This window comes from Nycticebus coucang, chromosome 8 (genome assembly GCF_027406575.1).
Source record: "Nycticebus coucang isolate mNycCou1 chromosome 8, mNycCou1.pri, whole genome shotgun sequence".
In the NCBI taxonomy this organism is placed as follows: Eukaryota; Metazoa; Chordata; class Mammalia; order Primates; family Lorisidae; genus Nycticebus; species Nycticebus coucang.
This window is the reverse complement of record NC_069787.1, coordinates 86,717,299-86,745,065: the sequence shown is the minus strand read 5'-3', so window position 1 is coordinate 86,745,065 and position 27,767 is coordinate 86,717,299. Positions and strand designations below refer to the sequence as shown.

The 27,767-nt window shown below is 38.2% G+C and overlaps 1 protein-coding gene across 4 annotated transcripts in view; it reads left to right on the top strand.

Annotated features, from left to right (window-relative positions):
* Positions 1 to 27,767, top strand: part of ULK4 (unc-51 like kinase 4) — a 663,197-nt gene that overhangs the window by 315,614 nt on the left and 319,816 nt on the right. For all 4 annotated transcript variants that reach the window (XM_053600787.1, XM_053600785.1, XM_053600786.1 and 1 more), the window contains one exon: positions 4,200 to 4,248. In XM_053600787.1, the coding sequence (XP_053456762.1) occupies positions 4,200 to 4,248 (49 nt within the window). The remainder of the gene's footprint in view (positions 1 to 4,199; positions 4,249 to 27,767) is intronic.

The following is a 27,767-nucleotide window of genomic DNA, read 5'->3' as shown; positions in this document are numbered from 1 at the left end:
TGCTCTTGACTCAGAGCACAGGGAGGGTTTGATCACTGGAGCCCTCCCCCCCGCCCTTAGACTCACGCTGTGTGAGAAGAGTTGCTTAACATAAGGAGAAGGATTAGTTTTTTTAAATCACATTTTAAGAATATACTGTAAAGCAGATGAATATTTTCTCTAATGTAGTCTCCTTAAATCTATGGATATCATATGTTCTATCTACAACTCCTGGTTAAAAAACAAAAATCAAAAAGCAAGGCATTTTGTCCATTACTCAACACATCACAGCCCAATACTATGTGTGACACCCTGGGACAGTCTTTGTTTTATTGTTTTTTTTTTTTTGTAGAGACAGAGTCTCACTTTATGGCCCTCGGTAGAGTGCCATGGCCTCACACAGCTCACAGCAACCTCCAACTCCTGGGCTTAAGCGATTCTCTTGCCTCAGCCTCCCGAGTAGCTGGGACTACAGGTGCCCGCCACAATGCCCGGCTATTTTTTGGTTGCAGTTTGGCTGGGGCCGGGTTTGAACCCACCACCCTCGGTATATGGGGCCGGTGCCTTACCGACTGAGCCACAGGCGCCGCCTTGTTTATTGTTTTTAATTGGAAACATGCTTTTGTTTCCCACTTATTGGTCACTTCCCAGGATTTAGAAAAAGACTGCATCAGATAATTTTAAATGATTGCAGTCACATTTGTTCCTTACTTGCTTTAGCGTTCCTCTGGTGGATTCACATTCAAGGTTTAGTTCATAAGTCATAGAAGGAAACATAGAAATCTTTTTAGCTAAAATATGATTTTACTTAGCTCAAGTTCCCTTCTTATTTACCAGGAAATATAATATGTGGCTCTAAGTTATGCTAGTAAAGTCAGGGAACAAAAATTGTTATAGTTGATTATATGAGGATGGACTGTTAGAATTTAGAGTTAAAGGAGACATAATACATGTCCATCATACAGAGTCCTGGAAAAGAATTAGTAATTTTAAAGAATGAATTAAGGTGTTTTTATGTGGTTATAGCTTAATACAATACATGTATCTTAAAATACTATTATCCAAAGGCTGGCGTGAGTGGATATTTTCGGTCTGAATGATGGAGTAGACTAACGTCCAGGTACCATTGGAGAAGTCATGGTATTCATGTTCTTGTGGCTTTCTTGGCCTTGGTTGTTATGTGCTTGGCTATTTCAGCCCGAGTCTCATAATACTATACATAATAAAAGTTTAAGAAGACCAGTTTAGGAAAAGAGGAAGTTAACATCTAGGAAGCTGAGGAAGGAGACTGTGAATATGCTGGGCCTGAAGCTGTGTATGGTCTTGAGTCTGTGCATTTCCTGTCCTACCCAGGCATAATGTAAGGAGCGTCATCCTCACGTTGGAGTCTTTCATTCTCCAGGAACGAGGGTGTAAATGATCTTAACATTTATAATCAAATTCTTTACCCCAATTTATTGAAACTAGAGAAATAATCACAGTTACTTTTAAAATTATTAACATTATTTAAAATGGTGTTTTATTATTATTATTTTTTATTTATTTTTTTTTTTTGTAGAGACAGAGTCTCACTGTACCACCCTCGGGTAGAATGCTGTGTCGTCACACGGCTCACAGCAACCTCTAACTCTTGGGCTTACGCGCTTCTCTTGCCTCAGCCTCCCGAGCAGCTGGGGCTACAGGCGCCCGCCACAACGCCCGGCTATTTTTTTTTTTTGTTGCAGTTTGGCCGGGGCTGGGTCCGAACCCGCCACCCTCGGCATATGGGGCCGGCGCCCTACTCACTAAGCCACAGGCGCCGCCCAAAATGGTGTTTTATTTTTAACTGACAGATAATTGTATACATTTATGGAGAACAGTATAAGGGTATAACGTGTATGCATTTTGGGATGAGTAAATCCTACAGTGAGTATTTACTCATTAACATATCTATCACTTCACATATTTTTTTGTTTTTGAGAACATTTGAAATCTACTCTTTTAACAGTTTGGCTATAAAATGCATTATTGTTATCATTTTTAATTACATACCATAGTATTTAAACAAAGGTATTATTAGTAATTAACTTATTCCTCCTGTCTAAATGGACCTTGTACTCTTTTACTTGTATCTCCTCTGTCCCCATCTACCTCCTACCCATGCTCGTAACCACTACTTTACTTTCTGCTTTCGTGAGTTCCTCATTTTGCCACTTTACACATAAGCAGTGCCCTGTAGTATTTGTCTCTCTATGCCTGGCTTATTTCACTTAGCATAATGTCCTCTGTCACAAATGACAGAATCGCTTTTTTTAAGGCCGACAAGTTGTCATGTGTATATACACCACGTTTTCTCTATTCATTTGTCCATCGATGAACATATCTTGCCTGTTGTGGATAATGCTACATTGAATAGCAAGCCATTTATGTTTGCTAGGTACCAAGGTAGACCTTGCTAAGTGCTTCAGTCTTTGAGAAATCTCTTTGTGTCTCACTTTCTCTTAACAAATATTTGCCAACATTGTGATCTTTTTTGGTGTAAGGAGCTTCATGCGGAAAGCAAGAGGTGTCTAATGGGAACTTTCAGGTTTGCCTATTGAGTGTCTGCTCACTTAGTCTCGGAGATTTATCATGCTTCTGGGAGGCCAGATGATAAAATTTCCTTTCCATACACCTGGTATTTTCTGTGTAATAGGCAAATTGCACTCACCTACAACGTATGCAGCATGCTTATCTTAAACTCTGTAGTTTATCATACAAAGTTAATTCCAATAAAACAGTAGAAAGGAATTTTTTTTTAATTTGGATTAGAGCAGGAGTCAGCAAACTATAACTTGTGTCCAACCATGGCCCACTACCTGTTTTTTTTTTTTTTTGAGACAGAGTCTCACTTTGTCACCCTCGGTAGAGTGCTGTGGCATCACAGCTCGAAGCAACCTCTAACTCTTGGACTTAAGCTATTCTCTTGCCTCAGCCTCCCAGGTAGCTGGGACTACAGGTGCCCACCACAATGCCTGGCTATTTTTGTTGTTGTTGTTGCAGTTGTCATTATTGTTTAGCAGGCCCGGGCTGGGTTCAAATCCGCCCGCCTTGGTGTACGTGGCTGGTGCCCTACCAACTGAGCTACAAGCACTGCCTTACCACTGCCTGTTTTTTGTAAATAAAGTTTTATTGGAACACAGCCATGCCTATTTGTGTATTTTTATGGCTGCTCGCACTTTACAATGACGGAATTACATAGTTGCTATTGAGACAGCACGGCCTGCAAAGGCTGAAATATTTACTGTGTGGCCTAGTACAGAAAAAATGTTTGATGTATCCTGCACTAAAGGTGTATTTGAAGATTCAGATACTGACTTTCGAATGGTTTAGGTTTTATCAAGGATGTTTTCTCTTAAATTGCATTAAAAAATCTTCTGTTATGGGTGGCGCCTGTAGCTCAGTCAGTAAGGCGCCGGCCCCATATACTGAGGGTGGCGGGTTCAAACCTGGCCCCGACTGAACTGCAACCAAAAAAAAAAAAAAATAGCTGGACGTTGTGGCGGGCACCTGTAGTCCCAGCTACTTGGGAGGCTGAGGCAAGAGAATCGCTTAAGCCCAGGAGTTGGAGGTTGCTGTGAGCTGTGTGATGCCATGGCACTCTACCAAGGGCCATAAAAGTGACTCTGTCTCTACAAAAAAAAAAAAAAAAATCTTCTGTTATAATTGATGATAATTTGTGACTAGATTTGTTGAGGAAAAGTGCCTAGAGTCTACTAGTGATTGGTGTCCAAATTTTTAACAATTAAAAATCATTAAAATTCATTATACATTAATTCCTTAATGATGAGCAGATAACTAATGAGGCATATATTAAGAATTACACTGTGGCATGCTTATGATTTAACTGTGCAGTGAGGGTTGGTTGCATTATTTCTGCTGACATTACCAATTAAAATTGTGAATTTTAATTAATTTTTACATTAAAAATATTTTTTAAAATGAAAAATCTTTTTGAGATTTTACTTGCTATAGATCAATAAGGCTAAACTAGTATCATTAGCAAAGAAACCTTGTATTTCTTGGGTTTAATAGCTGTGGATCAGTGTTTTAAAAATGAGCATTTAATCATAGCATTTTTGGTCACAGAATTTTAGCAACAAAACGGGGGGCCTATAGTGCTCTGTATCAGGGCAATAGTTTAAATATACATTATCTAACATGTGGTTATGTTTCTGTTTTTTCTTTTTTTTTTTTAACAGACTTGTGGAAGAAAGCAAACTGATCCCACTGATTTTTGAAGTAATTCTGGTAAGAAAGGAAATGTGCATTTGAAACTCAAGTGGAATCGCTTCTTGGCCTTTTGGCTAAGATCAAGTGAAACTCAAGTGGATTTTTGAAAATTTTAAGGTTCTGATAACCCTGACTCTGCCCTGAAGTAGTATTGTATGTTCTTTATTGTCTCACTTAACCTCTTTAGACTACAGCTTGCTTATCTAGAAACGAATGTCAAACTCTGAAATTTATGCAGACATAATTTAATGGCCTACCCTCTTTTCACAAATCCTTTAGATTTGACTTTTATTGTATTAATATGTGTTTTCTGGCCAGTGCAGTGGCTTATGCCTTTAATCCTAGCACTCTGGGTGGCCAAGGCAGGTGGATTACATGAGCTCAGGAGTTTGAGACCAGCCTGACAAAGAGTGAAATCCCATCTCTACTAAAACTAGACAAATTAACCAGGTGGAAGGGCCATGCCTGTAGTCCCAGCTGAGGCAGAGGCCAGGAGTTTTAGATTGCTGTGAGCTAGGATGCAAGGGCGTTCTAGCCTGGGGCAACAGTGAGAGTCTGTCTCTAAAATAAAATGATAAGGGGGTAGGGCTCTGGTCCCATATGTTGGAGGTGGTGGGTTCAAACCCAGGCCTGGCCAAAAACCACACACACAAAAAAAATAATAATAAAAATGTCTTTTCTAACATAGAATACTTTATCTGAGGTTGTTTTGTGGAGGGAGGAAAGAATGATTATTGCTGCACTTCAGTATGAATTTTCTGATGGTCGATTTGAAGCCCTCTGACTGTGTAGTTACTGGATAGCAGTTTTATGCCTATGGTCATCAAATTGTCTTCTTCAGAACCTAGATAGCTTAGCTTCTATACATCATTTTTCTATTTCCAGAATACAACTTAAATTGAAAACTATCTGTTAAGGAAAATGTTTCATCTCTATTTCTTTCTTTCTTTTTATTTTTTGGAGACAGAGTCTCAAGCTGTCGCCCTGGGTAGAGTGCCGTGGCATCATAACTCACAGCAACCTCCAACTCTTGGGCTTAAGTGGTACTCTTGCCTCAGTTTTCTAGTTTTATTAGAGAGTTTTGCTCAGGGTGTTCTTGAACTCATGAGCTGAAGCAATCTACCAACCTAAGCCTCCCAGAGTGCTAGGATTAAAGGCGTGAGCCACCACGCCTGGCCTCATCTATGTTCTTATTTGTAGAGAATACAATGGGATGCAGAGTTAATTTGCTTCGTGTCTGCTAAATCCCTAATTATAGATCTGTGAATTAGGCTGAAAATTGAATTGTGCTTACAGCACAGAAATGCTTGTGGCCAAGGACAGATTCTGTTGTATCTGGGTTTCTTATTCCCTCTTACTATGAACTTTACGTTCATTGTTCACTGATAGCATAAGGGACAAAGGGGAGGACATGTCCCCTATAGGACTGGTCTAGCCTACCTTGGTCATCAATGAGCATTAGCTGTGGTAATCTGATAATCCTACCAATGGAGAATTAACTTTCATTAATGACCTTGAAATATTTTGTTTTTTTGGTGTGCTGTCATGTCCTTTTCTCAACTGCAGATCACTCTGAGAAGCTCCTTTTGGGGGAGTTTACTGGGTTTGCTGAGCTATTTGCATTGGATAGGGTTTAGGGGTGGGAGTGGGTAGTATTCCCAAAGTGTGCCCAAGTGACAAGATGACAGCTGCTTTGCTGAGTGGAATATGAAAAGTTAGAGTCTGGACTGAAAAGGTTAGTAGAGTAAAAGGGAATTTTAGAGATAGCATAAGGAGAAAAGGGAGATAGAGAAGTGGGGAGCCCCAGATCTGTCTAATGGGGACTTTTACATTTTCCCGGTGGCATGTGTCTGCCCACCTTCCGTAGGATGCACATTACTTGCTAATTTGTTATGCTGGTGGATTTGTTATGGAGGACAGTGTTGTAGCAAAACTGCTGAGTTTGGTCAGGTGGTTGGGCATGGGGCAAAGCTGTCCGTCCTTAGCCACTTTAGGTGCGTGTTTGGAAAGAGACTTGTGTAGACCCTGTAGAACTAGTATGGGCCTTAATGGGTGGATGCGATTCATCCCTGTGCTTTGGGAGAAGGGCTTCCAACCTGCTAAGTCAATACAGCACTTTGTGTGACTGATGGAAAGTTCTCAGTCTATCCTTTGGTAATCGTCTCAACATTTAAAATCTAAACACAAAATTCCTTCTTGTAGTTACCAAAACCCCTTGATTAATCTTTGTATACTGAGCACCTAGCAAGTGCTTGATATTTTACAAACCACAATAAATTTTTAATTAATTGATTAATGCCACCATTTAAACTCTTGTCATTGTGGTATGGCTATTTTGGGGAGTGGGTGGAAGGTGACGTCTGGTCTGCATATCAGGACTGTAGCTGGTCCTGAGCCCTGTGGCCTCACAGCCATGTCTAGAGTGATGTTCTTTCTCTAACCAGAACTCCATGCCCAGGTTCCTCATAGCATATTATTCTAAAAAAGAGATCCTGCTGCCAAACAGTAAAGAAGAAAAGAGCTGGAAACCACTGCTGTCTGGGGCAGAGCTTTGACATCTTTGAAGTATATTATTAAATTCCTATGCTACTTGGTCTTTCTTGGGTTGAATAATCTCAACTGTTTTTCTCTGTATAAATACGTTTTTTAATCAATGAAATGTCTTTGTAGAAGTTATCCTGTGAACTTCTATCTTGTCCTTTAAAAATTTTTGTTACTGAGGTAGACATAATATAGTATTTTATTGATTTTTATGATGCACATTTTTTTCAGATTTTAACATTTCTGAAACTGAGATATGCTTTCCAATTTAGTGACATTTTACAATTGCTTTCAGCCAGGTGACCCAGTTGTCATTGCCTTAACCAATTTATTTCACTTCTATTTTATTTTCCTTTTTATAAATGCTTCAGAGTGATACGTTATAAAAATCTATGTCTGAATAAGTCTAGAGGAGCTCTTTCAATAAAAAGTAAATAAAAATTCTGAGTAAGGAGAGATGACATCATAGTTTAATTGGCAGCATTTTTCTTTCTTAGTACTTGATAAAATAATGGTGCATCTTAGAACTGATGGATTTCCAGATTTGAGGAAACATAGTATGCACTTCCATTCAGTTTGGTTTCTAAGTTCAAGGGCCTATGTAGTGTCTAGTATATACACATGGCAGCTTCTGGCAATGAGATCATAATAAGATGAAATGTGAAGATGGTATGGGGCCCTGCATGACTGGCTGCTAATTGTGCCTTCTAGCCTCCCTTTAAAAAAACAACAAAACAGCATTTGACTTGTTCACTTGGCGATCTACTGTGACTTCTTGATTACTTTTTTCTTACTCTTAGCTCATAACTTTTCCAACTTCTGTCTGATATCCTGTGCAGGCTTTGTTACCTCCTGCCTACTTTCTAGAGCTCTTCCTATGATGTGCTCTTCCCAGCAGTGCTCTCTTGCGCATCTTTCCTGAAGAAAGTGACCTCTTTTGATGGAATTGCAGGCAACTTCTCTGTTTTTCTTACAGGCATGGAGACAAGAAAAAGGTGAAGGGAACAGAATTTTGAATTTATGTCTTGTTTGTACAAAAGAGCCATGGAGGAATCTTAGGAGGCACAGACGTTTCTGGAGCTGTATGATAGACCAAGAGCTCCAAGCATGGATTCAAACCAGTTAAATGAAAAATCAATTGAAATTAATTTTTATTATTTTGGAAAAAATATATAAGCTGTCTTCAGTTCCACAGTCTACTTTGGACTACTTTTGGTCTGGATGGCTAAAGTACAGGCTCTGTGCATTCATGATGCAGGGGGAAAGCACCATGGAAACACGTAACTGGGTAAGAGCGTAGTAGGAGCTTTGTGGATCCTGAGGAGGGAGTGACCAGCTGAGTGGAGGTGGGGAGTCTCACAGAAGTGACTTTTGAACAGGGCTGGGGGTGGGAGGGAATTCATCTTGGAGGATGGGAAGGCAAGGTTAGTGTATGGAATGCTGAGTATAGTCAGCTCTCAGTATCTGAGAGGGATGGCTTCTAGTACCCTACCCTCCCTAGTCAGGTGCCTTGTATATCCTCCGTATACTTTAAATCATTTCTAGATTACCTGAGATACCCAATACAATGCAAATGCTATGTACATAGTTGTTGTACTATATTTTTAAATTCGTAAATTTTTATAAGCCAGGCGCGGTGGCTCATGCCTGTAGTCCTAGCACTCTGGAAGGCCGAGGTGGGTGGATTGCCTGAGCTCACAGGTTCAAGACCAGCCTGAGCCAGAGTGATAACCCTGTCTCTAAAAATAGTCGGGCGTTGTGGCGGGCACCTGTAGTCCCAGCTATTTAGGAGGCTGAGGCAAGAGAATTGCTTGAGCCCAAGAGTTTGAGGTTGCTGTCAGCTGTGATGTCATGGCACTCTACCGAGGGCAACAAAGTGAGACTGTCTTAAAAAAAAAAAAAATTGTAAATTTTTTGTACTATTATTTTTTTCCCAAACATTTTTTGATTCATGGTTGTCGAATGTGGAATCTGGGGATAGGGAAGGCCAACTGTCCTTAGATGTGCTTCAGTACATGGAGCAGAGAACATGGAGAAGTGGTAGAAAGTGAGGCTAGAGGGTAATTTGGGACAAAATTCTGCAGGCCTTTATAGTGTGGTCATTTTATATTTGTTTGGCTTTGCCAATAATTATGCTTTTTAAAATCCTCTCCTTAAAAAAAATCTTCTGGCACTCTTATGCTGAAGGAGGTGTGTGCAGTAAGGATATGGGTTGGCAGGCCAGAGGTTTGGGGCTCGGGGTCATGGGGTCATGGGCATATACTGGAAACTGGAGTGTCCATGTTCCTTCAGTCACTAGAGGACTGAAACGGGGTGCAAGGTGGGTTCTGGGAGTTCTTGCAAGTTTCCATCTGTGAGGCTTTTGAAGTCAGCTAGAGGGACTTTGAGGAAGGGAGTGTAAAAGACAGAGCTGGCTCGGCTCAGAGGTCTGATCTAGAATCCCAGGAGTTCTAACACCATGTTCAGGGTAGAGAGGAGGCAGAATGCTTCCAATCCTGAGCTCCAGCTGCGTGTTTCCTTGCTTTGGCAGGCCAGGCAGTGGAGAAAACCAAGTGGCTGACAGTTTACAAAGCACTGTTGTCTTCTTGGGAGCTTGGTGCTACACCCTTGCCAGGGCCTCTGTGGCTGAGAGCTCTGCGTTTTCAGTGACAGCACTGGGCTGCTGTGTTAAGCAGGGAGAGCAGGCCCAGGCAGCCCGCATCAGATTGAGTGAATGCATTTGTAGCATGCAGTCTTCAGGGTCTACATCACAAAGGCAGTTAGTTCAGATGTGCTTAATTTTAATAAATGCAGGTTCCTGAAAAAACGGGAGCCTTCAGAAGATGGCCTGGCTTTGGAGCACAGAATTGCTGGATCTGTAGGATGGAGGACATTCTTTTTTCCACTTTTCTACTTTCCAAAGAGTAGAAATTGCTTTTAAATGTATCTCAAGTGTGAATTTGGCTGTATCAGCCTTTGGATTTTGCTATAACTCTAATCTTTCTTCATTTTATTTCAGTGGTTTATGTTTTGGCTTACTTCAATAAATCATTTTAATGCCACGTAATACAGGCAAACTCTATTTTATTGGAAAAAAAATCTTTATTCATGGCAGATTTTCCAATACGTGCCAAAATATTGCTGTCATGATATTTTATGTGTCTATTCCGAAGCAAACAATTAAAGAGCAATTTCAGTGGCAAACGTTAACAATAAAAATGGGATTAGCAGTACACTAGTTTAAAAATTATGTTGTTTCAACAATTCCAGAGGCTAGCAGTTGAAGCAAGCTTGGGTAAATCTTTCAAGTCAACAGTATCTTCAGAGAAGAGCCTCTTTATGGATCCTGGAAGCCCAAAGGATTTAATCACTGAGACACCGACGTGGTTTAGAATGACAGACACATTACATTTAAGGAATGTTTTCAAACTCGTACGTTCATCAGGCTTATAAAATTGCTTTGCTCTACTCCAGTTGCAACTCAACTAATATGAATTGGTTCTTGGGTATGTTAAAATAACAATTTTTCTTATAATTTTAAGAATCTACATGCTTGTGTTTAATATGCTGTTAATAAGATTCTGCTTTGCATGTGTGCAGAAATTTCTAAAATAGAAAACAAGATTTGACTAACATTTCAAAATAGGAAGATAGTTTTAAATTTTTGCAAAGAATGCCTGTCAGATGCAGGACATGAATTTCATTCTTCAGCCCACATTTGTACCTATTCTAGGCTTTTGCAGGTAGAGGAATGTAGCCATACAACAATTTCTTTGTATACAAATTTGTATACAAAGATGACTTTATACACTGCTAATGGTGGTGTTTTTGGAAATAAAATGGATTTTCACAGATCCATTCTTGGTAGTTTCTGTCCTAAATTTGGACTTGGAAAATAACTTTCTAGGGAGAGGGTACAATCTCTTGATACTGGACTGAATGAAGTGAAGTTATTTATATAGCAAGTGAATAAAAGACTTTGATCAGTTCCATATTAGCTGAATAAATGGGTTGAACTCAGTGAAATAAACTGATGTCAGTAAACTTGGGTTAAACAAAGCATATTCTATATAATCAGCCCAGACCTAATTTAGATAAAACCCACATGTTGTACCCAATGAAGAGAAGCTGAAGTAGGCTTCCTGTGTGTTTGGCCAAGCATAGCGCCTAGATTGAGAGCATGTTCCATGTGGAACACCAGTGGAATCTTGAGTTGTACCATCATCATCCTTGTTTCTAGTTCTCTTCTAAGTCCCTGAGCTTCACACTGAGGAAAGAGATAGTACATACTCATTTTTCCTTCTTTCAAAGGAAGAGAGGTTAGTTAAGAAACAAAAGAATGAAGTAGATAAGTAATAAGATGTTAAATAATATATTTCCCAAGGACATAAGCTTTTTGGTTTTTACTTCTTATTAATTGAGGAATTGGAAAAATGAAATAGTAGAAAGGGCCAGTGTTCTTCAGTTTGATGTACTCAAAAGACAGTGGTGTGGCTTCTCTTGATTGTGACTGTGGTGAATGATAGCACTCAATTTCTTCCCTAACTCTAGACTCTCTGGGTATGCCCAGTCATTAGTCATTGCCCAACTCTGGTTTCAGGCTTATGTACTGACTGTGGTTAGATTTCCTGGTCATATTAAAACCATGTATACTCTAAAGCAGTGATTCTCAACCTTTCTAATGCTGCGACCCTTTAATATGGTTCCTGTGGATCGTGACCCACAGGTTGAGAACCCCTGCTCTAAAGCCTTTGATAGATGGAACAAAGTAAGAGGATTAATGGTAAATGCAAAGAATTCTTGGAAGAGCCTAGTATAAATCCGTCATTATTCATTGTGAATTTTACTTTTTCTCAAAGTTCTTCATTAACATAAGATTCCATAAAGTTCATTCGTGAAAACAACAGAGAATATTCACTTTTTAAGACAGCAGAAACGTCAGCAAAAAGTTACTAGTTTTGATTAAGTAGAACAGCACATACTTACTAGCATTCACCTTTCATGTTCTTTGTATTCGTTTTCTTGGATGCGCCAGACAAAGCCAAATTTATGTGCTTGCTCAGATCTGCAGAGGATTTTTAGACTGAGCCAGGAAATCTGATGTACTGAATCAGTTTACTGATTTATAGTAAAAGAGAAGCTTTTTAAATAGTTCTATAAAATAAAATTGCATTTTGGATTTAGTAGAGCTTGGAGAAAAACTGATGTATAGCCAGTAAGGGCAAGTTGAAATTTTAGGTTTATCTTTTTTGGTAACAAAAACAATGTATACTTGTAAAGAGTTTAAGTAACAGAGATGTCTAACATAGCATATGATGGTCTCTCATAGTTTCATGGCTTATATCTAAATGCATATATTCCTCATTATTTTCCATATGTGTATCTGTATCAGTTTTTTTCAAAAATGAGACTCTACCAAAAATTTATAATGTCCATGGCAGCAACGTTGATGGATGTGTGTGTGTGTGTGCACGCGCGCAGGCGCATGCCTGTGCATTTGCCCTTGTGTATTCTTTATGCTATTTAATGAACATGTAATATTTCATTGTATTAGCATAATTTATTTAGCCAGTCTCTACTGATGAACATTTTAACCCTTTCACCCACCCAGCTTTGTGCTAATAGGAAGAACACTGAACAGAGTATCTGTCACATCTTTGTCCACCTCTGTGGGTTTCTATAGGATAAGTTCTTGGAAGTTGAATTGTTACACCAAACTATGTGCATCTTTTGTATATTAATACTGCTTTGCAAATGGTGAAATAAATTTTCCTACACATTTGTAGGAAAAGTAACACCCGCTTTGCCATACTCTTAGCACAATTGAATATTGTCAGTTGATTGTATTTTAACCTTTTTCCTTTTCAATATGAAAGTCAGATTCATCAATCTTTTTGCTTGTAGCTTCTGTGTTTTCCAGTATGCTTAGGAAAAGACTTTTCAAGATTATAAAGTATTTATTTTTTATTCTATTCGTTTATAGTTTCATAATTAAGTTGTAGATCTTTGCTCCAGAATAATTTTATTGTCAGGAATGAGTACAAATAGGGCTCATCTCTTTCCCCGCATCTCCTTCTCAACATCGTCACGTTGTTGTTCTAACATTGTATATTAATTTAATCCATCATGATGTGACTTGAAACCTTTCTCTTACCATGTTAAAAAATCACTCAATGAATTAAAGACATAAACATGAAACCTGAACGTACTACTAGAAGAAAACACAGAGAACGTACTTTAGGACAATTATCCATGCAAAGATTTCACAGGTAAGACTACAGAAGCATAGGCAACAAAAACAAAAATGGATTGGAACTATGTGAAACAAAAAAGCCTCTGGACGGGCTAAATATCATGTGAGAATAACTGGCTATGTCTTTCTCCCTGGCTTCATTTATTATCTGGCACAGAGTGGCCTTCGCTGTTCAGTAGCTACTCACTACCTTCAGCTTCAACTTCAATGAGGTGAAAGTGCACTATGAAGATTGTTCACCTTTGCTGCATTTGGGATTTATATGGTTATTTGGTAACATTGTTTAAGAACTACTGGGTCTTAAAAAAAAAAAAAGAACTACTGGGTCTTAATGCAATCTTGCGTAAGAATATAATTTATACTATGTGAAAAAATAAGATGGGACTTATTACCAGAAACTACAAAGACCAATCATACACATTTTTTAAGATTTGTTTTATGAAAAAGCATGTAAATGTGTGCAGCTATTTTCTTATGTTGACTCAAAGTTAAAAGCATCATAGTAAAAAATATTAAAAATTTTTGTCCACACTGAAAAAAATAGTTATGGTATAGTGCAGTATTATTTTTAGTGTACTATTGGATTTAATATACAGGTTGTTTTTTTTTATTTCAAAATATTTATAAATGAAATTTGTCTATATTTTCTGCTAATGCTTTTAAAAATAACTTTATATATTGAAATACTTATAATTTCACAGTAGGTTACAAAGATGTACACAGGGGTCCCCTGTACCAATACCAGAAAATCTGCATGGGCACTATGTATATGCATAGTTATTTAAGTTTTTTGATATTGTTTTATCTTCTATGGATGCTTAGGGATTGTGTTTTCTATTGTTGATCCTTGTGTTGTATAAATGTTGATTAGATCCCATTGGTTGATGGTGTATTGAGTTCTATATTCCTGTCAATTTTCTTTCAAGTTATCCTATTAGTTGAGGAGAAAGGAATGTTGAAGTCTTCACCTATAATTGTGGATTTATCTATTTCTCCTTTCTTGTCTCGCTCCTGGTTTGTGCTTCAGTGTTTTGCAGCTTTGTTGTTTAGCTCGTACATATTCAGGATTGTTATGTCTTCTTAGTGAATGGAGTCATTTTATTATTATATAAGTTCTGTGTTCCCATTTATTTTCTTTCCCCTGAAGCTACTTTTTTCTACTATCAGTGTAGTAGAAAGAACACATCTGCTTTCTTTTGTTTGCTGCTGTAACTTCTTCTATCTGTTTAAGGCTCAACTTACATTTATTATGTTTTAAATGAATTTCTTATAGACAGCTTTTAGTTTGGTCATTTATTTTCTTAATCTACTCTTCAAATATAGTAGACCCACTTATCTAGAGTAGATTAAGAAAATTGACCTCTGTAAGTTTACCGCCCAAGGGACTGTAACAAACTAGTCAACATACAGATGTGGTCAACATAAAGAACTAGGTCTACTGTATGTTGAATACATGTGTTGCATGTCCTTCAGTGTAGGGAGGTGGTCAACTATGGAGGTTCTACTGTATGTCTTTTCAGTGGCCTTGTATATTTAATGTAATTATTAATGTCTTAGTTATTAAGTCTATTTTTTGTCCCCCCGTCTTGTTTTTTGTTTCTCTATTTTATTTTTCCTGCTCTCCTCTGGATTACTTGTACAATTTTTAGAATCATATTTTGATTTGTCTGTAGTGTTTTTGAGTGTTTGTCTTTTTAATGATTTATTAGTGGTTACTTTCAGTATTATAATTACATAAGTCAAATTCTAGTAGTTTTAAATTATAGAAACCTTCTCTCCCTTCACAGAACATTTATTTAAGAATATTAGCCCTGAAACTCTTATGGTTCATTTTGGGGGATATTCTAGTTCTTTGACCACTTTTTAAAAAAATTTTTTTTATGTTAGTATATTATAGATTTATAGAAAGGTTACAGAGGTTACAGAAAAGTGAGTTTCTGTGTGCCCTTACCTAGTTTCCCCATTGTTAAGTTCTTATATTAGTATGGTACATTGTCACAACTAAGGACCCAATACTTTATTCAGATTTTATTTTCTGTAGTATTTGTTTGCTTTTTGAGGAGCCATGAAGTATACCACGTTGCACTCAGTCATCATGTTTCCTTAATCTCCTCTGGCCTGTGGCTGTTCCTCAGTCTTACCTTGTTTTGGATGATCTTGGTGGTTTTAAGTAGCATCAGTGTTTTGAAAAATGTTTCTTAATTTAAGTGTGCCCTCTTTCCTTTTTCTCATTATGAGATGGGCATTATGCATCTGGGGGAGGGAAACCACAGAGACGAGCTACTATTCTCATCACCTCCTATCACAGGTACATGCAGGCAGCATAACCTGTCATTGGTAATATTGTGTTTGCTTATGTGGCTGACATTTTTAAGGTTTCTCTACTATAAAGTTACTTTCCCTGCTCATCTCCGCCATTGCCGTACTTCATTCCTTGGAAGCAAGTTTGTAAGCACTCTGACACTCAGGTAATAAGAAATTAAGCTATATATTCTTGAAGTTAGAGTAGCTACATAAATTCCTTGAAATCTTTCTCCACTGGAGATTTATCTTTTCTCCTCTGTTTATTCTTTGACAACTTATAAAAACTTTTTTCCTAGTTATTGTCTGTAAAAGTTATTTTTCTCCTGGAAATTTTATTTTTTCCTAGAATATTACCCATTCCATTATTTGAGTGGAATAAGAATATATATTTTAATGTGTATTATTTACTCTGTCTTCTTTCTAACTTGATATGCTGTGATTTCTCTCATTTCTTTGTGTTAATGTTTTATTTAATTTTAATCTTTTTTATTCCCAAGTCACTAACTAGCTTTTGGATCTTTACCAATTCTACTGATTTTATTATATTATATATTAATTCCTCTATAAAACATCTTTAATAATTCCTTTTTCATTTTCATTAGGGTTATTTTGTTCTTTTCTTGATCTCTTGATTGAAGTCTTTATCCATTTATCAATTTTCCTGTGAGAAATAACAAGCATTTGGTTTTGTCTTCTGAACCAGAGCTATATCTGTTTCCTGGGAGTGTGTGATGAGGGAGATAAGTGGAAAGTGTTATCATGTGGGAATTTTGTGTGTGACTTATGATAATCATTGTTATTCAGTCAGCTGGCCTGTTTGGCACTCCTCAGGTGAGAGAGAATGAGCACAGGTCTTGGCTTTGGTGAGCTCACTTGTGGAGGCAGAAGTAACACAATGTTTAGAATACAGTATAGTGTAACTTATCACAGAGACACACAGTGCTGCTGCCCCTCAGCTGTGGGGTGGTTAGAACCCCTTCAGGAGAGAGAGGACACTTTGCTGAACATAAAATATTGCAGTTTGCATGATGAACAGTATTGTTCATTGGCTGAAGTGTTTGCTCTGTTCTCTTCCCCAAAGGATGTGCTCTTAGGTTGAAAAACTGTGTTCTTATCAGAGTTAACTTTTAGTGGTTCCTCTTCTCTACACTCTCCTGGCCACCTGCCTTTGCCACAGGTGCTCAGGGCACCCTGTACTTCTGTAGAGCACTTATCATGGTCTGCAGTTTTACATTAGTTTTAAGAGAGTAATTGATTAACACCTACCGCTGCATTGCCGACTTCATACAGCAGGCACTGTGCCATGTTTGGTCACCACTGTATCCCTGAACTTCGATCACTGATGGGCAATACTAGGTGCTCATTAAGTGCTTGTGCAACAGAATGAGTGTGTAAGGGAGAGCAGTGGTGGTTATAGGGTGGACTGAGCCCAAACTGTGACAAGCTTTAGTCCATGCCAAGGAGTCTAGGACTTTACCTCACATTTTCTGATGAGCTTTGGGAGAATATTAACCAAGAATTTTGATCATTAGATTTACATTTAGAAATATCTACATCAAAGTTATATATGTGGGGAACATATTTTTGGAGCATGTGCATAAAGCAAGGTTAGCAGATAATTCTTGTTTTTGTAGATATTAACCCGTGGGATTAGTAAGTTTCTTATTTCGAAAATGTCTTTTCTGGGGAATCATCTTTTTATACCTTTATGTAGATTCTCCCCTGGGATGTGATAGGAATGATTTTCAAAGTTTGTACCTGTGGTAGGCAAAATGGTTCTCCCACCTTCCAAGACATCCACATCCTAATCCCTGAAACCTGTGAAATATGCCGGTTACATGGCAAGAGGGGATTAAGGCTGTTATCAGATGACCTAAAGATAGAGGAGGTTTTCCTGGACCATTCTGTGGGTCCAGTGTAATCACAAGTATCCTTTCAATGTGGAAGAAGGAGATATCAGAGTGATGTGATGCAATGTGGGAAAGACTCAGCTGGCCATTGCTAGCTCTGATGTTGGAAAGATGCCATAAGCTGAGAAATGCAGGCAGCTTCTGGAAGGTGGAAAAGACAAGAAAACAGATTGTTTTCCTGGAGCCTCTGAAAGGACTACAGCCGTGTGGACACCTTGTTTTTTTGTTTTATAAACCAGTGGTACCTGTCTTGGATTTCTGACTCTAGACCCACGAGATAATTTGTGTTGTTTTAAACCACAGTGTTTGCAATAATTTGAGAGGATATTAACACAATGTCACTTGCTATTTTTTTCTTTTTTTCTCCCCATTATTATGACTAGAAAAAGCACTTACTGTTCTCTATAATAAGCCAGATCATGAGAAACAATACAAAATAGTCTTTGTGGAAGCTATAAATGAGATTAATGTGAGCGTGTGTGTGTATGTGTATTCTGTGGGCCATAAAAATACCAACATGTATTTGATGATTTTTCTTAGATTAAAATTCATAAGACTCTTGATCTAAATTGGTCAAAGCAGAAATAATGTTCTCTTTTTTTCTAATGCTGTTCTCAGATGATTCACATGTGAATAACTCCTGCTGTGCTATATAACTATGGCAATTTCTAGGTTTCATTGTAAAAATGATTAATTCTGGCCTCCATGACAGGTTTTCCTTTGAAATGTATTGCTTGTATGCTCTGGGAGATTGCTCACATATGTCTCCCTATCTGTCTGGTCTCGTGAAATGCTCTGTATCTGTTGAAGCACTGGCTTTTTGATTTTACTATATAATGTTTTATAGCTTTTCCCATGGCTCCAATTGAGCTACTTTTAAACAATTAATATTTTAGAAGGTTTAGTTTACAAAGTAGGCAGTGTTATAAACCTGTTTAGATAGATAGCAGACTGAAGTGAGGTCGAAACTTTTTAATTCTTCCTCTGGTGGCTATCCAGGGAGGGAGTGAGCAACTGGTTAGATGCAACCAGGACATCTCTGCTTTGATGATTCTTTTAATGTCCAGTGGGTCCACTCATTCTGAATGGGCCTTAAAACTCTTAAGGTGTGTTAGCTTGAGCCCTTTGGGAAGTCAGGGGCTATCAGTAATGAAAGACATGCTTACAAATATGTATTTTTCAGAAGTTATTGTTTTTTAATTAGAGAAATACTTATCAAGAGGATTCAGGGTATCTGTTGTGTTTAGGAGTTTTGTTTTTTCACTTTTCTCCATGTGATGCATTACGAATTGTAGACTTTACCTTTGATCTCTTCTATTATGCATGGCTGCTCCCTTCCCCACAAATCTCTAGCTTTATGGTTTGGGGGACATGTTTCTTTTTTATCTTCTTCAAAAATTTCCAGTGGTAAACCAGTCATCTTGGAGTGGTAATCAGAGGGAAGAAATTGAATGCAGGTGGTGCTGTCTTGTTAGGTCGGGTCTAGACCCCTCTCCTTTCCCCATGGGTTTTCCTATGTGGTTGATCATTCTCTCTGGCCTAGGCTGTGAACCCAGAGGACAGCACAAGGTGGTCCTACCAAGAACTATCTGTCTAAAAAGTTTAGCATGTGATGTACTGTGATGGGAGGGGTTGAGGGGGAGGGAGGGCAATTACGTCACAGAGGCAAATTTTATTTAAGACATGAAAAGTAGCTGTATAATTTGCCATGCCTGACTAGTGCAAAGGCCTTGCAGATTTCAAGTCAAAAGAAAAAAAGCCACGAACATCTCTCTCTTGGTCCATACAAAGAAAGGAGTTTTCTTAAACTATGTAAAATTTCCTGGAGAATCCTTTGGTAAGGCCCAAATAAGAATTAGGTTTGGGATGATCTGTGGTTGGTGCATAAGGTCTCACACTGAGATTTTCCCATTATGCCTCACTACAAAGTAGGGAGACAGCGGTGTGTCCACGGCTAAGCTCACCCTTCTTAGTCACCTCGATGCTATGTGGAACAGGCCTTCATAGACTCCCAAAAGAGGAGTCTGCAGGAGGGGCCCTCTGCCCTGACCACCAGCTCAATGGAGCTACAGCAGAGAGATAGGAGTGGGATGGGGCCTACTTCTGGAGAGTAGAGGCAGGGATACTATTAAATAGTGTACAGTGCACAGGAAAGTGTCCCCCAAACAGAGAGTTATCTAGCCTACACCATCACTACTGCTGACAGTGAGAATCCTTATGCTAGAGACTGGCTCAGTCTCTTCCTTTCTGTAACTACTTCTGACATCATTCTTGGTGACATTAGTTTCCATGGTCCATGTTATGCATGGTCCATCTTATGCTTTGGCCACTGAGTACCTCAGCTATTTTAATTTTAATGTTTTGTTCCATTCCCTAAACATACTTCAGGCGGCGCCTGTGGCTCAAAGGAGTAAGGTGCTGGCCCCATATGCCAGAGGTGGTGGGTTCAAACCCAGCCTGGGTCAAAAACTGAAAAAAAAAAAAAAAAAAAAAAAAAAAAATCCCTACACATATTTCACGTACATAGTCTGAGGACATGTCCCTGACCTTGTGATCTGTGTAATTGGGTTGCCTTTACGACCTTGACTTCACGTATCTCATTCTCTTATGTCTTCACTACCCTTTTTTGGCTTTGATTCCACGATTCACCCAATGCATGCCCTTGCAAATGCCCCAGTTCCCTTGCTCTCTTCCTTATACCTACCTCATCTGTTAGGACCATAACTTTCATTAAGCCCAACTCGCAAGTCTCCTCCTTTTCTTCACCAGCAGCTAGTGAATTAAAATCTCCTGGAGGAAAACAGGTAGGTACAATCCATTGGTTTCTCCTTAAATTCCCTGACTGTATCTGAACTGGGAGTCCATGCTCTTTGCTCTATGTATATGCTCCCCACTGTCTAAAACTACCCCCAGTGCCTGGCTGCCTGAGCTTTAGTCAGAAAGTCCCTTGTCCTTGCAGCATCAAATCTGTCAGCCTATAGGCAAATGTGCACATACCATCTTTCTTGTTTTTCCCAATGGAGTGACTAGAACATCCCTGCTTTTATCAAAGGCAACTCATGCTGTGGGCCCGTTCCCTCTTGCCTTTGTAACGTCTTTCTCCTCTGACTCTCTTTTCAGATCTTGTTAGGAAACACGAGGCCTGCTTTTCACCCTACATTCCTCTGCGGCTTTTGCTTTATTTCTCTGATTGCTCCCACAGCTAAATGTCTTGAAAGAGTTGTCTTTGGTGCTGTCTTTTCTCTGCCTTATTGTGTTTCCATAGATTTTTTGGTTTCCTTTCTTTGTTGAGATTGCACTTATGTCACCGATGACTGTCACATGGGCAGATTCCATAGTCACTTTTTGGTTGTTACTTCCTTAATCTGAAAATAGTTCCTTAGTAAAACTGAGCACTTTCCCCGCTTGAGATGGTCTTTAGCTTGGCTTCTGTGGTGCCACATTCTCCTGTTTTCCTCCCACCTCCCTAGTACTACTGACTTCTGATCTCCTCTGCTAACTCCTCAAGCTGTATTTGACCCCTAAGGTTCAGAGTGTCCAAAAGCTCTGCCTTGGGACACCTTTTCTTTATTTACACACTTTTCCATAAGTAAATCTATCCATGTCCATGGTTTCAAATATTCTTGAACTAGTAATTTTCCCTTAACCTCCCTTTCCAGGATTAATGAGCCACCTTTCCGCCTGCTCAGTGCCCAGGAGGCTGACCCCACCAGAGGCTTCTGGTTGTGTTCCATCAGAAGTTGATGTTGGTAAGATGAGAGAGCGAGAGGAGAAGGGGACAGAGTATTTATTCTCCTTCTCCCTTCTCTGCCTGGCAATAGTTACGGCAGTGGCTGGCCTACAATTTATAACTTAAACTCTAGTCAAGGGATCCCTCTCCCTGGCTCCAGCTCTTCCTGGGCGCTGGCACTACCATCCTTTCTCCTGACACTTCAGGTCTAGTGTGCTAGCTGCTAGTCCTCGGGTGCTTCCCCCTTTGCAGTCTGTCGTAAGCTCGCCCACACACCTGCACGGAGTCCCTTTGTTGACTTATTTTCAGTTAAATCCTTTCCCCAGTGTGTCATTTGATCTGATCAGTGTGTCAGTAGGAAACTACTATCATAAGTACCTTAGAAATGTCTCAAACTTCTTGTAGCCAAGACAGGTATTTTGATTTTGTACCCTTTGCTCTTCCTCACACCTGCCCAGACTGCTTCTGCCATAGTTTTTCCACATCTTAGTAAAATTTATCTGTCCTACCCATATAATACACTCTGTGACCAGCCTTTCTTCTTTTTATAAACATAGCTCAGTCCGTCTCTTTTCCATCTCCCTGACCGGCACTGCAGGCCAAGCCACATTGTGTCTCACCTGGACTGCTAAGTGTTGCTGGCTCATCTCCCTGCTTCTACTTTTACCTTCCCTGCTGTCTGTGTTTCATATACAGCCAGATTTGACCTTCTTAAAAATGAAAATGATACATTTCCTCTCTAACTCAAAACCTGCCAGTTCAACATCCAGTAGAAAATAAACCTTGACCCTCTACAACTGGACTTAAAAAGCCCTACATCTGCACCCTGCCTTGCTCTTCCATCCCGTCTCAGACCATTTGCTCCCTCACCTGTATTCTTCAGCCATGGTGGCCTTCCTGTTTCTCCAGCTTCTGAAGCTGATTCCAACTTGGATCTTCATGCAAAGTTCCATTTACCTGGAATGCTCTTCTCTTTCCTTGGCATGGCTGGTCCCTCTTGTCATTCAGGTTTTAGTCTAAATCTTCCTGTTCTGGGAAGCTTCCACCTAGCAAAAGAACTCAGTCGTAGTCTATTGGCTCAGCTGATTTTAATTTCTAATGGCCCTTAACACTTTTTGATATTTTTCTTATTTGTCACCTTCATGTTTCTACCCACTAAGACCGAAGTTCCCTGAGATTAGGGATATTCTCTGTCATGTTCAGTACTATAAAACTAGTTCCTAGAACAGTTTTATTGTACTGACAGTACAACAGTAGCATTGATTAAGTGGTTAATGAATGAACAAACTGTGTGCCATTTGCTTTTCAGATGTATATTTTTCCAAATTAAAGTTTTACATAGAAATTAAAAAAATTTTCTATAATGAAAAATTTTCATTACAGAAAAAATTTTAAAATACGAAAGAGGAAAATAAAAATCACCTTTTTACAACTACACAGGGATAATGACGTTAACATTTGAGTATCGTGCCTTCTAGTCATACATATGCTTGTGTATGTATTTATGTTTTGATTTCCTGATGGTTTGTATGAATTTAAAATTATGCAATCTATATCAGGAAATGGCAATATGTAAGACTTAGTACTGTCTTTTAAAAGTAATACTTGCCTTTTTCCCCCTTTTTATGCAAGTATGACATATAAATCTGCATCGTATAAAAACTATATACAAAAAAAGCCAGAAGAAGAAACTAGAAAGTAGCTATTACCCTATTCCTAGTGTTAATGTCATAGTTAACATCTTAGCATATATATTTCTGGGCTTGTTTCTGTATCTGTTTCTATGTACAGTTACTGTTGTAGATAGAGACATCAACTATTGGTAGTTATCTTTTTGCATGGTTCCAATGTGTGTGAATTTCACTTAATAGGGTTTAGTTAAATTGGTTACCACATAGGTGTGTGTGCGTGTGCACACACATATGTATATGTGTATGTGTAAATACAAACTTCACTGCTAGATCTTAAATGAAAAATAAAACACTAAATAATAGATGCACATCACATCATGAGTAGCGGCCTATCACGTCACTTCTTTCATGCTCTGTTGGTGATTTGTCACTGTGCGTCAATTCTTGCTCAGACAGCAAAATGCGTAGTGGGGTTTTGTCCTTGGCCTCCCATTGATAACCCCACGTGAGCCTTTACCAAAGCAGTTAGTTGAAATAGAGGTTGGGCAACAAAGAACCATTCAGCAAAGAAACACAATATGGTAATGGTGGAAATGAGATTTGAATGAAGCCTAAGTGGAGTTAGAGAAGAAATAGCTGACTGTGGTAAGGCTGGCCTGCTGCCATCCTACAAGCTCTAGACACACAGCCAAAGTAACTCAGGGGAAGTGAACTTACTAACGCTGAGGAGGAAAGTGGCTGTGCCAAAAAGCATGAACGTGTCTGAGCAAGTGCCATAAGAAAGCTTGACATTAAAGGAACTCAGATTGTTCACAGTATCGAAAACACAAACGATAAAATGGTGAAAAAGAGCATTCCTCAAGTACAGACAAGATACTCTGTGTTGTAAGTTATAGGATGAAAAGAAGATGGCTAGCACTGTTCAACCTACTGTCCTTAAGTGTTTTACTTGATGTTTCGAATATTTTAAATTACAGTGTACTAAAGAAATAATAGGTTTACTGTTTTATTTCTCTGCACGTTTTAACTGATAATAAGACACTTTTAGTGTTTTGACAACAAATTATAAAGATAGAACAACTGTAATTTTTCTGCTAATACAAACACTTAGCACAGTGTCAGCTTCTACAACCATTTCATTTATTTTTATTTCAGATTACTATGAGGGTACACTTGATTAGTTTACATTGTTTACATTTGTAAAGTCAAGTCCAAGTTGTAGTTGTTTTCTTCACCCACGAAGTGTGCCATATACCTGTGCCTTATTCTCTTTGGGTGGGAGCTAGCCAAACCTTCTCCCCCAGTCCTCCTCCTTGTATTTAATTGAGGTTTTCTCTTAAGTGAGCATGCAGTTGTTAATCTACTAGTTTCAACTTAGTATTGAGCATGTGTGAGGCTTGCTTTTCCGTTCCTGTTATACTTCTGTATGGCCATTTAAGTAGTTCCACACTAATTGTATGACATGGGGGCTACCTGTGTATGTTTGATCAAACTATTATCTGCCTTCTGTGGCCAAATATTCGTACCTATACATTTTACTTCTATGTATGACTCTGATAATATATTATTATTGTTCCTTTAATCTGTCCTTTTAAAGAAATTTAAATATAATAAAAATAAGTTTAAAGACAGTCATATATGCACATATTACCTATTTTTAGGAGACCTTTGTTCCTTTGCATAGATTTAAATTTCATTTTTATTTTTTTTTTCTCCCTCCCTCCCTCCCTCCCTCCCTTCCTTCCTTCCTCTCCTGTGCAGGTATACCAGTGAAGAATTCTTTCAACTTTTGTTTGCCAAAAAATTTTTCACCTTCATCTTCAAGAATATTTTCACTCAGTATAAATTTTTGCTGCTTTTTCTTTTAATGCTTCAAAGATGCTATTTCAGTGTCGTGTGGCTTGCACAATTACTAATGACAAATCTGCTATCATTTTTGTCATTTTCTATGTAAATTTTCCTCCCTCTCTGATTCTTTTAAGATTTTCCGTGTATTTCTGGTTGTCAGCAATCTGATTATGATTTGTCTTGGTGTATGAGTGTGTGTTGGGGGTGGGTGCGTATATGAATGCTTAATCATCTTATTGTTTATTGAACTTCTTAGAGATAGGGATTTATAATTTTCCTCAAATAAGAAATTCTCGATGCATTATTTCTTCAAAAAGCTTTTTGTCCCTTTTCCTTTTATCCTATTTAGTACCCGAATGCATTTATGCTAGACTGTTTAATATCCCATAAGATACTAAAGCAGTGTTTTTCAACCTTTTTTTTATTCTCATAGCACACTTGAACCTTTAGTTAACTTCCTCGGCACATTTAAATTATATTGATAAAAACAGAAGAGTTAAAAAAATATACTTACTGTGCTTTGAATTTCTTTTAAAAATAATCTAATTAATGATCTTCAAACATTTTCGTGGCACACCTAAGATCCAGTGGGACACTGGTTGAAAATCACTTCACTAAAAAGGTTCTTTTATTCCTTCAGTTTGTTTTCCTTTCTGTACTTAATTTTGAATATGTTCTATTCCTAGGTCTTCAAGTTCTTTGATCTTTTTGTTCATTGTGTCTAATCTACTGATAATTTCATCTAGTAAAATTTTTATTTCTAAAAGTTGCCTTTGGTTGTTTGAAGCATCTCCCATTTCTTTCTTCATTATGTTCAATTTTCTTTACCTTCCTGAGCATATTGTGTACATTTATAATAGCAATTTTAGCTTTTTCAGTGTGCAGTTCCACTATTTTTGCCATTTCTCTGTCTTGATTCTTTTGACTATTTTTTCTTCTCATGAGTCATTTTTCTTTTTCTTCTTTTGTCTAGCAATATTTCATTTAACTCCTGACATTGCAAATTTTGTATTGAGCCTGTCATTTTGTTGATTTTTCTTTTTTTTTTGAATGTGAAATATATATATATATATATATTTTATATCTACTTTTTTTTATTTTTGGGGATTCATTGAGGGTACAATAAGCCAGGTTACACTGATAGCAATTGTTAGGTAAAGTCCCTCTTGCAATTATGTCTTGCCCCCATAAAGTGTGACACACACCAAGGACCCACACCCCTCCCTCCGTCCCTCTTTCTGCTCCACCCCCATAACCTTAATAGTCATTAATTGTCCTCATATCAAAATTGAGTACATAGGATTCCTGCTTCTCCATTCTTGTGATGCTTTACTAAGAATAATGTCTTCCACTTCCATCCAGGTTAATACGAAGGATGTAAAGTCTCCATTTTTTTATTAATAGCTGAATAGTATTCCATGGTATACATATACCACAGCTTGTTAATCCATTCCTGGGTTGGTGGGCATTTAGGCTGTTTCCACATTTCGACAATTATAAATTGAGCTGCAATAAACAGTCTAGTACAAGTGTCCTTATGATAAAAGGATTTTTTTCCTTCTGGGTAGATGCCCAGTAATGGGATTGCAGGATCAAATGGGAGGTCTAGCTTGAGTGCTTTGAGGTTTCTCCAAACTTCCTTCCAGAAAGGTTGTACTAGTTTGCAGTCCCACAGCAGTGTAAAAGTGTTCCCTTCTCTCCACATCCACGCCAGCATCTGCGGTTTTGAGATTTTGTGATGTGGGCCATTCTCACTGGGGTTAGATGATATCTCAGGGTTGTTTTGGTTTGCATTTCTTTAATATATAGAGATGATGAACATTTTTTCATGTGTTTGTTAGCCATTCGTCTGTCATCTTTAGAGAAGATTCTATTCATGTCTCTTGCCCATTGATATATGGGATTGTTGGCTTTTTTCATGTGGATTAATTTGAGTTCTCTATAGATCCTAGTTATCAAGCTTTTGTCTGATTGAAAATATGCAAATATCCTTTCCCATTGTGTAGGTTGTCTCTTTCCATTGGTTATTGTCTCCTTAGTTGTACAGAAGCTTTTCAGTTTAATGAAGTCCCATTTGTTTATTTTTGTTGTTGTTGCAATTGCCATGGTAGTCTTCTTCATGAAGTCTTTCCCCAGGCCAATATCTTCCAGTGTTTTTCCTATGCTTTCTTTGAGGATTTTTATTGTTTCATGCCTTAAATTTAAGTCCTTTATCCATCTTGAATCAATTTTTGTGAGTGGGGAAAGGTGTGTGTCCAGTTTCAGTCTTTTACATGTAGACATCCAGTTCTCCCAACACCATTTATTGAATAGGGAGTCTTTCCCCCAAGGTATGTTCTTGTTTGGTTTATCGAAGATTAGGTGGTTGTAAGATGTTAGTTTCATTTCTTTGTTTTCAATTCGATTCCAAGTGTCTATGTCTCTGTTTTTGTGCCAGTACCATGCTGTCTTGAGCACTATGGCTTTGTAGTACAGACTAAAATCTGGTATGCTGATGCCCCCAGCTTTATTTTTATTACTAAGAACTGCCTTAGCTATACGAGTTTTTTTCCGGTTCCATACAAAACGCAGAATCATTTTTTCCAAATCTTGAAACTACGATATTGGTATTTTGATAGGAATGGCATTGAATAGGTAGATTGCTTTGGGAAGTATAGACATTTTAACAATGTTGATTCTTCCCATCCATGAGCATAGTATGTTCTTCCATTTGTTAATATCCTCTGCTATTTCCTTTCTGAGGATTTCATAGTTTTCTTTATAGAGGTCCTTCACTTCCTTCGTTAGGTATAGTCCTAGGTATTTCATTTTCTTTGAAACTATGGTGAAGGGAGTTGTGTCCTTAATTAGGTTCTCATCTTGACTGTTATTGGTGTATACAAAGGCTACTGACTTGTGGACATTGATTTTATATCCTGAAACATTACTGTATTTTTTGATGACTTCTAGGAGTCTTGTGGTTGAGTCTTTGGGGTTCTCTAAGTATAAGATCATGTCGTCAGCAAAGAGGGAGAGTTTGACCTCCTCTGCTCCCATTTGGATTCCCTTTATTTCCTTGTCTTGCCTAATTGTATTGGCTAGAACTTCCAGCACTATGTTGAATAGCAAAGGTGACAGAGGACAACCTTGTCTGGTTCCAGTTCTAAGAGGAAAAGCTTTCAGTTTTACTCCATTCAGTAAAATATTAGCTGTGGGTTTGTCATAGATAGCTTCAATCAGTTTTAGAAATGTGTATATGCCTATACACATATATCTAAGAGTATATGCCTATACTCTTCAGTGTTCTAATTAGAAAAGGATGCTGGATTTTATCGAATGCTTTTTTGGCATCTATTGAGAGG